The sequence below is a fragment of the Carettochelys insculpta genome, chromosome 24 (assembly GCF_033958435.1).
Source record: "Carettochelys insculpta isolate YL-2023 chromosome 24, ASM3395843v1, whole genome shotgun sequence".
NCBI lineage: Eukaryota > Metazoa > Chordata > Testudines > Carettochelyidae > Carettochelys > Carettochelys insculpta.
The window spans coordinates 2974872-2989855 of NC_134160.1; the positions used below are offsets into that span (position 1 = coordinate 2974872).

At 51.2% G+C, this 14984-nt stretch overlaps 2 protein-coding genes across 3 annotated transcripts in view; both read right to left on the bottom strand.

Annotated features, from left to right (window-relative positions):
* TEKT2 (tektin 2) overlaps positions 1-14984 on the bottom strand; it is a 16809-nt gene continuing 1825 nt past the window's right edge. The window contains exons 2-12 of the mRNA XM_074976582.1: positions 14826-14910; positions 13486-13782; positions 11126-11293; positions 8919-9044; positions 7560-7765; positions 6515-6658; positions 5574-5688; positions 3609-3716; positions 1344-1487; positions 937-1016; positions 1-395 (exon numbers count right to left, since the gene is read on the bottom strand). Of these exons, the coding sequence (XP_074832683.1) occupies positions 182-395; positions 937-1016; positions 1344-1487; positions 3609-3716; positions 5574-5688; positions 6515-6658; positions 7560-7765; positions 8919-9044; positions 11126-11293; positions 13486-13782; positions 14826-14831 (1608 nt within the window). The 5' untranslated portion in view covers positions 14832-14910 and the 3' untranslated portion in view covers positions 1-181. The remainder of the gene's footprint in view (positions 396-936; positions 1017-1343; positions 1488-3608; positions 3717-5573; positions 5689-6514; positions 6659-7559; positions 7766-8918; positions 9045-11125; positions 11294-13485; positions 13783-14825; positions 14911-14984) is intronic.
* The window catches only part of AGO3 (argonaute RISC catalytic component 3), a 67398-nt gene continuing 66068 nt past the window's right edge, over positions 13655-14984 (bottom strand). The window contains exon 20 of one of the 2 annotated variants that reach the window (XR_012642471.1): positions 13655-13782. The gene's annotated coding sequence lies outside the window, so the exon portion shown is untranslated. The remainder of the gene's footprint in view (positions 13783-14984) is intronic. The other variant, XR_012642472.1, reaches the window with a different exon arrangement.

Below are 14984 nucleotides of genomic sequence, written 5' to 3' on the forward strand. Positions count from 1 at the left end.
ACAGACTTTATTGTGTATAATGCTCCTCGGAGTGCAAGAAGCTATAGAAATCTTGCAAGGGGACAGTTATAAAACAACTTAGGGGGCAGGAGAATAATGATTTAATACAACACAGATGTCAGCTTTCCTTGGGTGTTTTTCCGTCAGTGTGGCTCTGGTGCCCAAGGCTGTTCCATGTGGATTATGCCAGCTCCAGCTGCCTGCTCTTCAGCCCGGAGAGGGTACGGTTAGTGGTTCGGTTGAAGGTGTCGACCTCTGGCACAAATTTCTCAGCGGGGACTGTGAGTTTTCTCCTGCTGTCCATGCACTTGTTGTCCAGCATCAGGGAGTTGGCTTTGTTGGCCATATCAGTTTGGATGCGGTACAGGTGTTTATAGAGAGCATCTAGTGCATCCCTGAGGAAAGCAAAAGTTAGGAACTCAGGGGAGCATCTGTGCCACTATAGTCTCCTGGCATTGCTGACAAATAACCAGGCTTTCTACTCCAACAGAAAATCAGCACAGCTCTTGCCTTTGCACGTTCAAGCAAACGCACACACTGGAGGGGCAGGAGGAGGAGGGGAAGCTCCTGACGCATTGTATTTATTGCTCAGGTCTCTTAATGGGAAGCCCACATGATGCTGCTGGAATGCGGCATGCAAGAGATGTGGCAATGGGGATCCAACATGCATTCCATTCCATCTCCCCAGTTGTTTGCCCAGTTCCCTTCCCCCTTGATGATTCTGTAAGCACGCTCACACAGACCCACGCACACCAGCTCTGCCAGTCCTGACCTGTAGCTCCCCCTACTGTCTCACCCAGAGCTCCCTGCACAGCTCTAATGATGCACCCTGTTTCTGACCTGCAGCGCTCCCTGCTAGCAATGTTACACACCCTTCTGCTACTTGTTAATGCCATTCTTCCTTGGAGACTACTCCCAAACCACCTAGGAACGTACTGTGACTGTGCAAGCTTCTGCTTCAGGGCAGCGATGGTACCTTCCAGCTGGTGGACCTCGTCAGTTAACCCATACTGCACCTAGGAGTTGGGGAGAGGCCTTTAGAGTTAGTAGAGCTGATACTGGGTTTCCCAGTTGATTCCCTCAAGTCCCTCTTTCTTTAACCTATCACCCCCAACACACCTTGTTTCCATGTTTTAACTCTCACAGCGTGGTGGAGTCCTTTTCTGTTTATCTTTTAGTTTCCATTCAGCCCACACCTAAACGTGTTTCAGAGCAACAGAAGGAGTTTGGTTCTATATCAGCTCTGCCTAGGGTTGCACCCTCAACCTCAAAGCACTCCTGGACAAAGGCCAGGCTAGTACCCTTCACCACACCCTACACCCCACCTACAGGCATGTGGATACCTGATCCCGGCACAGCTCCATGTTGGGGCGGTAAGTCCGGGTCTCCAGGCGAGTGTGCGCGAGTTTCAGATCCCACATTTTCTTCTTGAGATCTTCCTCAAGGCGTCGGATGTCCTCTTCCATCTCAGCAATCTCCTCCAACGTCTGGGGATTAACACACACAGCACAAAAGGGTTGTTACCCCCCCTGTGCTTGCAATTCTCCATCTTAGCAAGGGTGCAAAGATTGGCTTGTAGGTATTAGGGAAATTCCCATGAGATCTAGCTGGGGAACCAGCTGTACTCAAGAAGGCTCCTGCCCCTTTGGGGTTTTACTAGGCTGGGAATGTTTTTAAACAAGGGCTAAAGAGTTTCTGCTCAAAGGGGTTCAACACAGTTTGCTCAGGGTATATGGAGCAGGCATCATTGCTTAAAAATACAACTTCCACCCCAATTAAGTTTCCCAGGGCCACAGTGGATGGGTTAATATGCTGAGACATAAGGGCCAGAACTGGCTTCTCAGCTTGCAGATACCACTGAACAATAGCGTTGTGGATAAAGAGCCTCTGAGTTACTCATACCTTAGCTTCACCTACACTATAGAGTTTTGCTGACAAGCTGGCAGCCCTGTCTGCTGTGCTTCTAGTTGGCCGTTCTGTCGAGAGAGCGGCCAGGCATCTGCCCACTCTCTGCCAACAGAGCAGATCAACAGAGCAATCCGCTTTCGTAGGTAGCTGCAATCTGTCAACTTTTGTCGGAATATATCTTCCAACCGCAACTTCTGTCGACAGGTTGCTGTAGTGTAGACTTAGCCCTTGGGATATAAAATTCTGTTTAATTAACCAACCAGTTAAATGCCAGGGCACTTCCAGAGCTGGCCTGGAGAGGGCCCCTCCCGCCACTTGCAAAGCTCTCAGGGCTGCTCTGGAGCAGCCCCTGTCTACTGTGGGTGGAGGGCTTCTGGAGCCCCCACCGGTTAACCGTTATCGGTAAAGCCTCATCCATTTACGGTGAGGCTTATTGGTGAACTGTTACCATCCCGCTTACACCACTGAATGGGCTTCAGGTGGGAACATTCTTCAGTTAGGGCCAAGCTGGGCTGGATTCAGAGCAGTTTGTAGACTGTCCCGTCCGTGATCCCTCCAATCACATTGCTCTCCTGCCACAGGCTCAGTTGGAAAAAGGCGCCTTTCCCTTTGCACTGGACTAGCAGGGCTCAAACCCAAGCAGTGGGGTAAACCGCTTAGACTCATTTGCAGTGTCACACATGCTGCTTCTCACCAGCTCTATGGCCCTGCCGGCCCAAGCACTGCATAGGAGCTGTGGCTTGGTTGCCTTGAGCTCACACAGCCGATACTGTGCATCCAGCCCCTGCTGTGTTTTACAAGGGCTGGTTGCAATCAACACCTGAGACAAGGGCTTTAGTTTAGGCCCAGCTGTGCCCGTGTGAGCACCAGTGATTTCTGCCTGAGATGACTGGGTGGCCACATGCCTGGCATCTGCATCAACATGGGCAGCATCTCTCATTTGGGAGTTCTCCAGCAGAGGCTCCCCGTGCCAATGCTGGGCCTTGGGACAGATCCCTGGCAGTCTCCCATGGTAGTTAGGGATGTGCTGGAGCAGACATGTCAAGAAGTTTCTGTCAGAATCTCTTCTTGCATTGGGGTGTGCCCAACCACCACAAGGTACAAGCAGGCCCTTGGCACCTTAGAGACTAACACCCGTATTAGGTCACAAGCTTTTGTGGGCAAAATCCCCTTCTCAGATGAAAAATGGAGAGGAAAACAGAATGCAGGGTTTATCTAGTGGGGGAGGGTTACCTATCCCCAGTAGAGACAGTTAATGAATCCAATTAAGCAGGATGTGTCTCACAGCTGGGACTATCACAGATGGGGAAATTGTCTTTGTAATGCATAAGATAGTTACGTATCAGAGAGGTAGCCATGTTAGTCTGGATCTGCAAAAACAACAAGTAGTCCTGTGGCACCTTATAGACTAACCGATACTTTGGAGCATGAGCTTTCGTGGGCAAAGACCCGCTTCAGAGCGGAGTGGCACAGATGCCGAAGAAGGTCTCTGCCCACACATAAGCTTACATTCCGAAATATCGGTTCGTCTAGAAGGTGTCACAGGACTTCTTGTTGTTTTTAAGATAGTTAAGCTCTCTGTTCAGGCCACAGTTAAAGGTGGCACATCATGCCACCAGTGTCCCTGCTAGAGAGACACTCTGAAGCCAGAATCTCACTCAAGGGTGCTGGATAGTGAAGGAAACAAGCCAGAAATTTACATTCTTCTCCTGCCATTTCAGCTCGTCATAAGCTTTTTCAAACTCCCGGATCCTCTTCCGCAAGGCAAACTCTGTGGCCACCCGCTGAGCTTCCAGCTCGTTGTTTGTCTAGAGGGGAAACAGGATATGGTTGGGCATGTATAGCTGGGGGGTGTCTCCCCTGCATTATCTGCTCCCCACCTAACATGCAACCCTTACTTCCAGGGCCCATTCCTGTGCTCCTCTGCAGTCTCCCTGTGCTCTTCATCACACCCCAGTGCTCATTATTATTTACAGGACAGCCAACAACCTCCATGGGGCCCTGGGCAAGGTGGTGGTGGAACAGAGCTGCACTCCCAGAAGGGGCAGGGCTAAGGGCAGCTTGTGGTGATCCAGCAGTGACTTAAAGAGCCCTGGGCTCTAGCCACAGCAGCTGCCACTGCCGCAGCAAATGCAAGCAGAGCTCTGGGCCCTGGGGCAACTGCCTAATTATTTATTATTTATATGGTCACCTGACAGGACCCTGGTCAGGACCAGTTCCAGGGTTCCCTGTAAGCTGAGCACTTGGGCAGCTGCCCAGGAGAGAGTCAGGTGCCGCCCAGCTCATTAGCAGAACCCCCACAGTTGGTAGCGTTAGTTTCTGTAGGTGGTACACATCCACACATGCCTTAGTGCGCATAACATTTATTTTGTCACTGGATGGAAAAAGTTCAAAGGAACCCTGGCCAGGACCCCACTGCGCCAGGTGCTGTACAGAGAACAAATAAAGTCCCTGCCCCCAAAGAACTTACAGCATAACATAAAGACAAAAGGCAGAGGCATAGACAGGCAGATGGGGGCGGAGAAGGAAACAATTCTCAGCTGTTGGGTGCTCCTTGCTATCGCCCCCATGCCTGAAACACCTGGCACACCCCGCCTTGGGCAATCTGCAGGGAGCCATGAAACTCTCGTGAACCCAAAGGAATAACTTAGTGAGGCACAGCTGCCCTTTTATAAGTCACTACCCAGGCAAAGAGCCGTCCTCTGACAACCAAAGAAAACTTCCCTTTTCGAGATCCAGCACTACGCAGCAGGCCCAAACATGCTTTGGATGCTCTGCAGGTGGGTGCTGGAGGGTTAATTTAAATTGGGCTTTTTCAAACCTCCTCTCCCTAGAATGCACAGTCCGACCACCGCTTACCTCTAATCTGTGGGGCAGGCCGCATTCATCCAGCCATCCCCACTGGGGAACATATGGCTAAAGCTCACAGAGACACGTGCAGAGTCCTGCCCTGGGGATGGAAGAATCCTAGGCACTATTACAGGCTGGGGACCAACTGGCTAAGTAGCAGTGCAGCAGAAAAGGGCCTGGGGATTACAGTGGATGAGATGCTGGATATGAGTCAACAGTGTGACCTTGTAGCCAACAAAGCTAAAGACATATTGAGGTGCATTAGGAGGAGCATTTCCAGCAGATCTAGGTAAGCGATTATTCCTCTTTATTTGGTGCTAATGAGGTCACATCTCGAGTATTGCGTCCTGTTCTGGGCCCTGCAGTAAAGAAACGATGTGGCTGCACTAGAGAGGGTCCAGTGGAGGGCAACGAAAATGATTCAGGGGCTGGAGCACATGACCTATAAGGAGAGGCTGAGGGATTTGGGCTTATTTAGTTTGCGGAAGAGACGAGTGAAGGGGGGTGGTTCTAAAGAGGCTGGAGAGAGGCTGTTCTCAGTGGTTACCAACAGCAGAACAAGGAGCAATGGTCTGAGGTTGCAGTGTGGGAGGTCTAGGTTGGATATTAGGAAAAACTATTTCACTTGGCGGGTGGTGAAGTCCTGGAATGTGTTACCAAGAGTGGTGGTGGAAACTCCATCTCTAGAGCCCTGGCTGGGGGTGGACTCGGTGACCTCCTGGGGTCTCTTCCAGCCCTAGGATTCCATGATCACCCAGTTTAACATACGTCAACTAGCTGACGGCTCTTCCATCACCGACGGGCGAGTCACGTACCTGGGCAACGGTGAGCGCTATTGCCTCCCGCAGCTCCATGGAGGCTTTCATTTCTGCCTCCGCTCGGTCTTTGTTGTACTGGCTGTACTGGTCCCACTGCTGAGGCGTTGTCGATCTACAATGCCAAGTGTGCGCAAGAGGACAGACCGTTTACACTCAGGCCTCGGGGAATAAGTTGAGTAACTGCAGGAGAGCTTGAAAGAAAGCTCCCCATGCCAAGGTGGAAAAAACTTCCTACAACTGTCAGGAGACTCAGATTTCAAGACCAGATGGGACCACTCTGTTGTACTGGACCTGTTACATAACACAGACCAAAGAGTCCCACTGGGGAATTCCTGCATTGAGCCCAATGCCTTTGAGAGATCCAAACATTACACTTACCCTGTACCTTGGGTTATCTGTTGCTATAAATTCTTACCCTCACCGGGAAAGCAACATGGCCTCAGGGTGACAACAGAGGTCAGGTCCTCACCCCACATCTGTCACTGACTTGCTGGGATACTTTGGGCAACTCACTTCCCTCTCTATGCTTCAGTTTCCCTTTCTATAACAAGGGGATGCTATGAAGTTATATCTCTAGGATGTTGTGAGGCTCACGTGCCCATAAAGGGCTTTGAAACACTCAGCAGGAGGCTGCTCGGGAAGGACCAATGGTTACCAGTAACAACAATCACTGGGCACCTGGAGGAAGGCAGGGACTTACTGTCCTTAGTGCTGTATATGCTATGACTCATGGCTAGCAGTGGAGCTAGCCAGCCAGCCCGCCCTGACTCCAGCTCTTGGTGTTTTAAACTCCAAGCGAGGCTCTCTGCTAATCCAGTCATGTCCATGTGGCTCCAGAAACTCAGTTGAAGGCGGCCAGGATCCCAAGTCTTTCCTGCATCTGCATGACAGTTACAACAGCCTGGGCTTGGCTAAGAGGGGGCTGGTTTTTCACTTACCCGACTGGGACCCGGGTTGGATTGACCTTGAAGGAGATGTTGGGGGAGTTGACATTGAGGGAGGAGCAGACCCGGTCTATCTCCAGGGCTTCCATTTTGCCCCGGTGATCGAAGTTGAGCTGCTGGCGCGCTTCCTGCAATAGGCTGCCAAAGGAAGGGGCAGGAGAAAGTGAAAAAGGTGATACTGGAACAGTCTGTGAAAACCTCTCTCCTTGGCAGACAGAGCACACAGCGTACAGCGCACAACCCTGGGTCAGACCTGGGCTGCCAGGCTGATTCACTCATCAGTGAGGACACAGCTACGGGTCCAGCAGGGGTTACAGAGACAGTGACAATCCATCTGGCCTAAAAGCAGCTCACCTTTTCGAAGCTTCCTTGGTGACTGTGAGGGCTAGAGACTCGACTGGGCTTATAAAAAATCCATGAGACCCTACAGGACCACGCTAGCCCAGTCTGACTCCCTGCAGAGACCTCCCGGCTGCTTTGTGGCTCATCCGTAGCTGCTGCTTGAAACACCGCCCGAGCAGGACTGCCGTGCTGTGACCCAGAAGGGCATAGTGCCCATAAGGCTGGGCACTGAAGGGTCAGGCTTTGAAAGCAGCCTGGGATTGGGGGAATTGGAGAGGCCTGAATTTTTAGAAGTCCCTTTCAAGACTCAAGTACCTTCCCAGTCTCCCCTGTTGGGACCCCACAGCCTCCAATCAGAAGTTGCAGCCTACCCTTTAGCTGCCACACTTGCTCCCCACCCCCCCCTCCCAGTTTTAATCAGTCCATCACTCCAGCTGCCCTTCTAACATCAATTCTTAATTAGGCCCGTTCCGGCCAGGGTGCTACTGGGTGTCCTGTGGAGATGCCGACTCAGCATTTAAACACACCCTCCACCGCCGTGAGAGCACAGACGTGGTCACACAGAGGGCTCAGCTCAGACACTGGCCAGTCTGGAGGCACATGAAGGCCTCACGTGAGACCCACTGGGCCAGAGTCCCACAGGGAGAGATGATTTGGCATCGCCAGGCTGGTGGGCACCATCCCAAGCTCAACTCACCAGAGCTGCTCAAAGGCCTCGCTCACTTTCTGCTGCAGGTCTCTCTTGGCTCCGTCAATCACCTCCACCTCCTTGTGCAGCTCGTCCTCCACGGGGTCCTTCACCACATCGATGGCACGGCGACTCTCCCGCAGCGTCAAGCACTCGATCGCCACATCCAAGGGCAAGTTCTTGGCCTGCAGCGCTCGTTCGGCTGCCTCCTTCATCTGCAGGGGGAGCAGCCCGCACAGGTTAGGGGTGTGCTCACTGCCATTCCCATCACTGTGCCTGAAGCCCAACGTGGGGGCAAAAAATGTGGATTTAGAGCCAATCTGAAATCCGGTCCCTGCCCTTTGTGTGTATCCCCATCAGCCCCTCAGCAGCAGGTGGCCTTGTGGTACTCTGTCTCAGGAGTGGTGGGGGGGGTTGTCCCCGGGGTGCTTGTCCTCCTCCGCCCCATTGGGGCAGGATCAGGGCGCACCTGCAGAGGAGTGCGATTGGGACAGTGAGCTTGTCCCACTCCCAACAGCAGCATCTGGCAGGACGGAGGGGGACAAACACCCATGCCCCATCCGTGGTCCTCTGCTGGTGCGCTCCACGCTCACCCCCCAGGTAAGTGTCGGGCAGGGTGGACCGGGACAAGCACCTGTGTAGAGCCCTTTTGTAGTATCCACTCCAACAGCTGCAGAAAAGAATCACGGATACCCATGTCCACACCCACAGATAAGGAGCAGATATCTGTGTACCCTCTTTAGAGGTCACTGCTGCCCTCCACTGGGCGCAACGTGCTCAAGCTGACTGCCTGCCATTCAGACGCTCAGCCAAAGGATGAGAAGTGCTTCCCCCCGACTGGCAACCCTAAATGCTTTCTCCATTTCCCATTAATCACAGCCCTGTTATCCTGTTCACTCAGCACCTCAGCACTCCGCAAAAATTCTGTGTCTCACGCCCTGCCCTCTCCCCAGCAGCAGCAGCTCAGTCTCCAAGGGACAGGGTGACTTGCCCATGGTCCTGCAGCAAGTCATAGGGGAAATGCACAAAATAGATTGAGTCCTTTTTAAAGCTGTGATAAATATGGAGGGGGACACTCCTGAGTCCAACCATAAAAAAGGACATAACTTGAATTTTTCCTGTTGTGTTCCTAATGTTTTTAAAACCCCTCTTCTTATTTCCTGACTTGTGTTTTATTTCAGCTACTGGGTTTGCTGTATTGAAAGCAATGGAAGGCCCTGATTCTCCACTCAACTCAGCACACTGGTGCTAAGCCCCCCATGGGACTCTGTCCACCCACAGCTCGTTGCAGAGCCAAGGCCTTAGCTGTTTAAAGTCACAAGCGTTGAGAGCATATGTTGAGTTTAAAGCCATCTGTCTTCAACTAACTTTGGCTAAGGCATCAATTTCAGTGTCGATGTCTGCGAGGCATTTGTCCAAGGTCTCCTTCCATCTGTTCATGCTGTCGATGCGCTCAGCCAGTCGCGTCCGGTTGTCATGCTCATCCCACCGTGTCTGCAGCGAGAAGAGGGACCAGAGCTCGATTCCTTTCCTATAGCGGAAACTGGGGAGGCTGAGGGCGTGTTTCACATGCTCAAGCAGCGCCTGGTACATTTTACCCATGCAAAGGACTCCCATGTCCTTGGGCAGCTCCGTGTGTTACACCCACGTTGAGCCAATGTAAACCACCATGCAAGGTCCAAATCACAAGAGCACCAGACCCAGAGTCTCTGTTATATTACTTGCCCCCCATAAAGCCATGTGTCCATAGGATTCCACCTCCTGTAAATGGGGCTGCCAACTCTCTAACTGCACAAAATACCCCTCCCCCACTCATTCCATCCCCCTGCCCTGCCCCTTCTCTACTGCTCTCCCCCACCCTCAGTCATTTTCACTGGGCTGGGGCCAAAAACCAACGGGTTCTGGGTGCAGAAGGGGGCTCAGAGCTGGGGCAGGGGCTGGGGTGGGCGGAAGCTCCAGCCAGGCAACGTTAACCTCTGATGGCTCCTGGTCAGCAAGACAGCGTGGCCAAGGCAGGGTGCTTACATGTCCTGGGTCCATGCGGCTCCCGGAGGCAGCCAGCATGTCCTATTGGCCCCTCGGCGGAGGGATGATGGGCTCAGCACACTGCCTAGGCAGCTCCCAGCCCATGGGAATTGTGGAGCTGGCACTAGGGACAGCACAAGGAAATTCCCTGACCTAGGGGTCACAGGGACTTGGCAGCTAGTTCTGGGAGCCACACAGCCCTGAGGCAGGTAGGGAGCTTGCTTGAGTCCTGCTACACCATCACCTGAACTTTTAAGGGCTTGGCCAGCAGTGCTGGGATCCCTTTTCCACCAGTCTAAAACCAGGTGCCCGGCAAACCAACCCGTGAACTGCTTATCAATTGTGCTGGGGCATCTCAAGGCACCAGAGTCAGCTGGTATTCCAGAAGCAACAGTTCCAGTAGGGGATACAAAATAGATTTATTCATGGAGTTCCTAGGGTGCCACAGGACCCTTCGTTGCTGTTGGTGTGAGTGTCTGTGGTACCCTGAGACCTTGAAGTGTTAGACGAAGGGGACGGTGCAAATATATATTTGCATATATATTTAGCGGGCAGCTGGGGGCAAGCAGCAGCACGGGATCACAGTGGGGTGCTGCTCACACCTCATTCACCCCAACTGCAGTGGCTAGGGTTGATGTGGCCTTAGTCAACGAAGTCAGAGTGGGATTTTCTCAGATTCATTCATTCAAACTTTTGACAATTTCACCCAAGTTTTGCTCACCCTCCACTTTGCTATTCAGAGTCCAAAGCTCTGTTGCTCAGCTGTGATTGGTCACTGGTGAGATTGGGATGGTTTCTGTCCCAAGACTGGCTGAAAGCTGCTGTCCTAATCAGATTTCTGGTCTGAATGTGCACACAAGGAATTTAAAAATCTTTCCAGGATATTCAACCCGGTTTTGCTAATAAAATACATTTGCAGAAGGTGAATGCAGCATGGGGAAAGAGCATGACCACACTCAATTAGTTTGCAAGTTAGAATAGTACTGGAAGATTATTTTCTCCACTAGCATTCACTTGGGCTTTGCTAATTTCACACCAAGCAAGCACTTCCAGCCAACCCTTTATCACTACAGCTTCAAGCTCTTGCCCAGAAACATCCCTCATCTGGAACAACAATCAATGTTGTTGGACCGAAGAGCAGCTGTGACTGGCAGCTCCATGGCTGGGAGCAGGCTGGGGCACAGAGCCCTGCTGGCAGTCCCAGCCGCAGGGACCCCAGTTGGGTGGTGGGAGGAAGCAGCCCTGCGGGGGAGCCCTACAGGAATGGGCCCCACCCAAGCAGCTAGCCTGACCTCCCCTTGTCTGGCAAATCCTCTCAGCCGGTACTACTCAGGTCCTGAGGGTGCTGGATGAGGGAGGTATAACCTGTACTAGAATAGGCCCAACTCCGCGATCTGAAAGTTGAAAAGGGACCAATCTCCCCATCCAGATCCATTTAGCCAGCCAAACTGTTAACATTCCCCTTGTCTTGCCTTCTTGTCTCCAGACCCCAAATAGTCAACACCCGCTTTAACAAACAAAAAGGGGCAGGAAGCAGCTCAGCAGCCCACCTGGTTGTTAGTTTCATTGCGGAGAGCTCTGGCTTCTTGCCTGATCTGATGGGAAGCCGAACGCTGACGCTCCGCATTGGTAGAGATGAGGTCAGCATTGGTGTGCCAGTCTGGTACGGTAAATCTCTGTCCGGGCTTCACACTTAGCGTGGCCATGTCGGCAACTTGCTACAGAGGAGGCAGAGAAACAAGCAATTGACTGGCTGCCCAGGCAGACATCTGAGTGCCCCAATGGGAGGTTCCGATCAGTGTTCCCTGAGAGGTGCGCACTTGGGCAGCTGCCCAGGACAGAGTCAGGTGCCGCCCAGCTGATTAGCAGAGCGCTCACAGCCTGCTCACAGCCACCCACAGAGAACCGCATGTTTTTATGGGTGGTGCACATCCACACGACTTGGTGCACATAAAACATATTCCACCCTTGGATGGAAAAAATGAGAGGAAGACTGGTTCTGACCCAAACGGGAGTTGCAGAGGGGTCACATGGCTACTGCTAATGGGGAGGGGGCTACCTTTATGTCTGCACTGCCTTTGGAGTGTCTGGGCAGCGGTGGCTGCTGAGGAAGGGTCCAGCGGAGAAGGAAGGGTGGCACTATCCTACCATGCGCCCAGCCAGCAGCCAATGTTCTCTAGCTGCCCAGCTTGGGAGGCAGTGCCACTGCCAGCAGCAGCGCAGAAGTAAAGGTAGAAGGGTTGCAATGGCCCACAGTAATCTTGTGACCCTCCCACATCTCCTCTTGGGTCAGGATCCTCAAAATTAGAACATTGTGCAATTTCAGATTTAAGTAGTTGAAATCCTGCAATTTACGATTTTTAAAATCCCTTGCCTGTGAGATCGATGTAAAGGGGCCATGAACTTGGTAGGGCCTTACAGATGAGAAGGAGCCTGTCCATCCTTAGCCTCCTTGGCTCTTCAGGCAACCTCCCCAGTGGCTAATCGTGGGACACGGTCAGTCCCAGCAGTGACCTTCCCTGGCCTATGTAACATGCCTGGGCAGGTAACAGGATGCGTCTCTGTGAGTCTCTCCTGGAAGGTGATTTTAATTATCTGGTCCACTCACACTTAACCAAGCCAAAGGCTGCACTGCCAGTAGACCAGAGACTGCACCTGCTTTGCAGAAGCAAAGCAAGATTGTCATCACTCTCTTCTACGCAGAGGTGCAGCCCTGCACACACTCTGGGTCTTCGGCAGCAGAGCCTGCAGAGCAGTGTAGCCTGTAAGCTGAGTGCTTGGGAGGCCACCCAGGAGAGATTCAAGTGCCTCCCAGTTGATTTGCAGAGTGCCCCAGCTGGCAGCCTGTGTTTCCATTGGTGGTGCACATCCGCGCATGCCTTGGTGCGCATAACAAAAATATTTTGCCCATGGATGGAAAAATTTGGGACTCTAGGTCCCAAAGACAAGAGTGCACCTACTCCATGTGGGAACAGAGCTCTGTAGGCTGGAGACTGTTCTCTGGATGCAACAACTCAAAGATTAGGGGGATGTGCTACTGAGGAGATGCTTCGGCTCTGTGCTCTGCCATTGGCAGAATGGCTTAGGGTGAGGAAACTTTTTACACCAGGTCCCATTTTTCATCCCTGCAGTTAGAAGGCCCCCCCAACCTTTGGTAATCCAAACCAATAGAAATTTGGCTTACGTTCACATAAAAAAACCCTTTCAGCACATGTCAGAAAATAAACGTTTATCTAGAATGTAAAAACTTTATGAATCGGTTTATCAACATGAATACACAGACATAAAAACAGGAACACAGTTCTACTGTTTTAATGAGATGGACGAGCCTGTGACCCAGCAACTGAGCACACTGCGCCCACCTTACAAAATTACACACCTCCCGCCCACCACTTTGCACACCCCTGGCTTAGAGACTGCAACTGAGTCCTGCTGGTCTCTGCCAAGCAGCCTGTTCATCTAGCACCCCTGGGGCTTCTTCAGCCAGTACGGAAAGCAAGATTTGTAATAAAACCAGTTGTCGTTGGCAGGGGGGGTTGTTTGGGGCGGGGAATTTGTGAGACTTTTTCACTGGGAGAGGAAAGAAGCCACACAAAGGCCTTGGCGCTGGAGGATAGGTGGAAGAGAGTCATATTATATGGAACAAATTACAGTCAAAACCACAGAGAAAGGCAGGAGGAGGAGGCAGCGGCGGCTTCACCCCTTTGCTGAGTTGAGAGATCTGTGCTACAGCCAAGGAGCACAGAGAGCCCCTCTTCCTTCCCTCACACACGTGCCTCTGGGCACAAACCCGCACAGCAAAAGCACCACACCTGAGAAGTCTCAGACTCACAGCACAAAGCCTAATTCCTGAAGCACCTGCCCTCTCCTCTCCCAGCTCTCCCCAGTGAATCAGCTCAGAGCAACTTACCCCTTCCTTCCTTCCTTCCTTGTCCTCAGAATTTTGACTTCCCAGGATGAGTGGTTGGGTTCTTTCCTGTTCCCTTTGTATGAGTGGTTGCCAAGCAACCATCCCCACCAGGAGCCAATCAGAGGACTTTTCTCTTTGTTTACAGGGAATGAGAGTCACAGCAACAAGGATGTAAGAAGAGAAACGCCTCCCTGTTTCAGGCCCAGGCTGTTTGGGATCTAGTTCTTTTTTTAATTCTGTTAAAGTCCAGGTCTTCACATCATCTTCTGGCAAGGAGTCCCACAGGTTGACTCTGTGCTGTGTGAAGAAAAAGTCTCTTTTGTTAGTTTAAACTTGCTACCTATTCATTTGATACCCCCTAGTTCTTATGTTATGGGAACAATAACTTTTCCTTCTTCACTTTCTCCATACCTGTCATGGTTTTATAGACCTCTATCATATCCTCCCCAAGTCTCTTTACTAAATGGAACAGTCCCAGTATGTTTACTCTCTCTTCATATGGCATCCGTTCCAAACCCCTCATCATTTTTGTTGCCCTTTTCTGAACTTTTTCCAATACCAATGTATCTTTTCTGAGATGAGGTGACCTCATCTGTACACAGTATTCAGGATGTAGGCGTACCATGGATTTATACAGAGGCAAAAAAAATTTGTCTTATTCTCTATCCCTTTCAAAATTATTCCTAGCACTATTTTTTTTTGCTGATGGCTACAGCATTTTGAGTAGATGGTTTCAGCGAACTATCCAGAGACACGCCAAGCTCTCTCTCAGTTGGTTATAGCTAAGTTAGCCCCCATTATTTTGGATGTACAATTGGGATTATTTTTCCTAATATGCATAACTTTGCGTTTATCAACATTAAAATTCATTTGCCATTTTGTTTCCATGGTGTCACTGGAAAGCTGTGAGAAAAGCAGATCATGCAGCCACAGCCTAAGTCAAAGCCTGTTGGAGAGCTGACATGTAGCTGGGGTCAGATGAAAAGGAAATGCAGCACCTAGTTCATCTTTCTGCATTCAGCCTGTCCCGACTGGAGACAGCATCTTCCTCTCCCGTTGTTCTGGTTACCTCTCTTCCCTGGATCTCTGCACCCAGGGTCCCCTCTTCTTCTATGCAATGTTCAAATTTCCCCTTTCTTTCAAAATTCCTGCCTACCTCTTCCCACACAAACATCTAAGCCTGCCTCCCCTTCCAGACTCTCCTCAATTTCTGCACACTTCAGACACTCCAACACTTTCCATACCACGCTATCCCTTTCCTGAACATTTTTACAAAGAACTTGTCCTATTAGGTACCAGTGGTTCTACTTTAGGTTCTACACAGAAGGGATTTTGCAAACCTGCATGGCTGGGCTAGAAATCAGGATAAGGGATCCACTGCAGTAGATTTTGTGCAACAAGGACCATGTCTTTTGTAATAGGCTCCTTGCAAGAAAAGAAGTGTTAATCGGAATAGGAAAAAAATAACCAGACAAAATTTTTTTTCAATTCTTTATGTA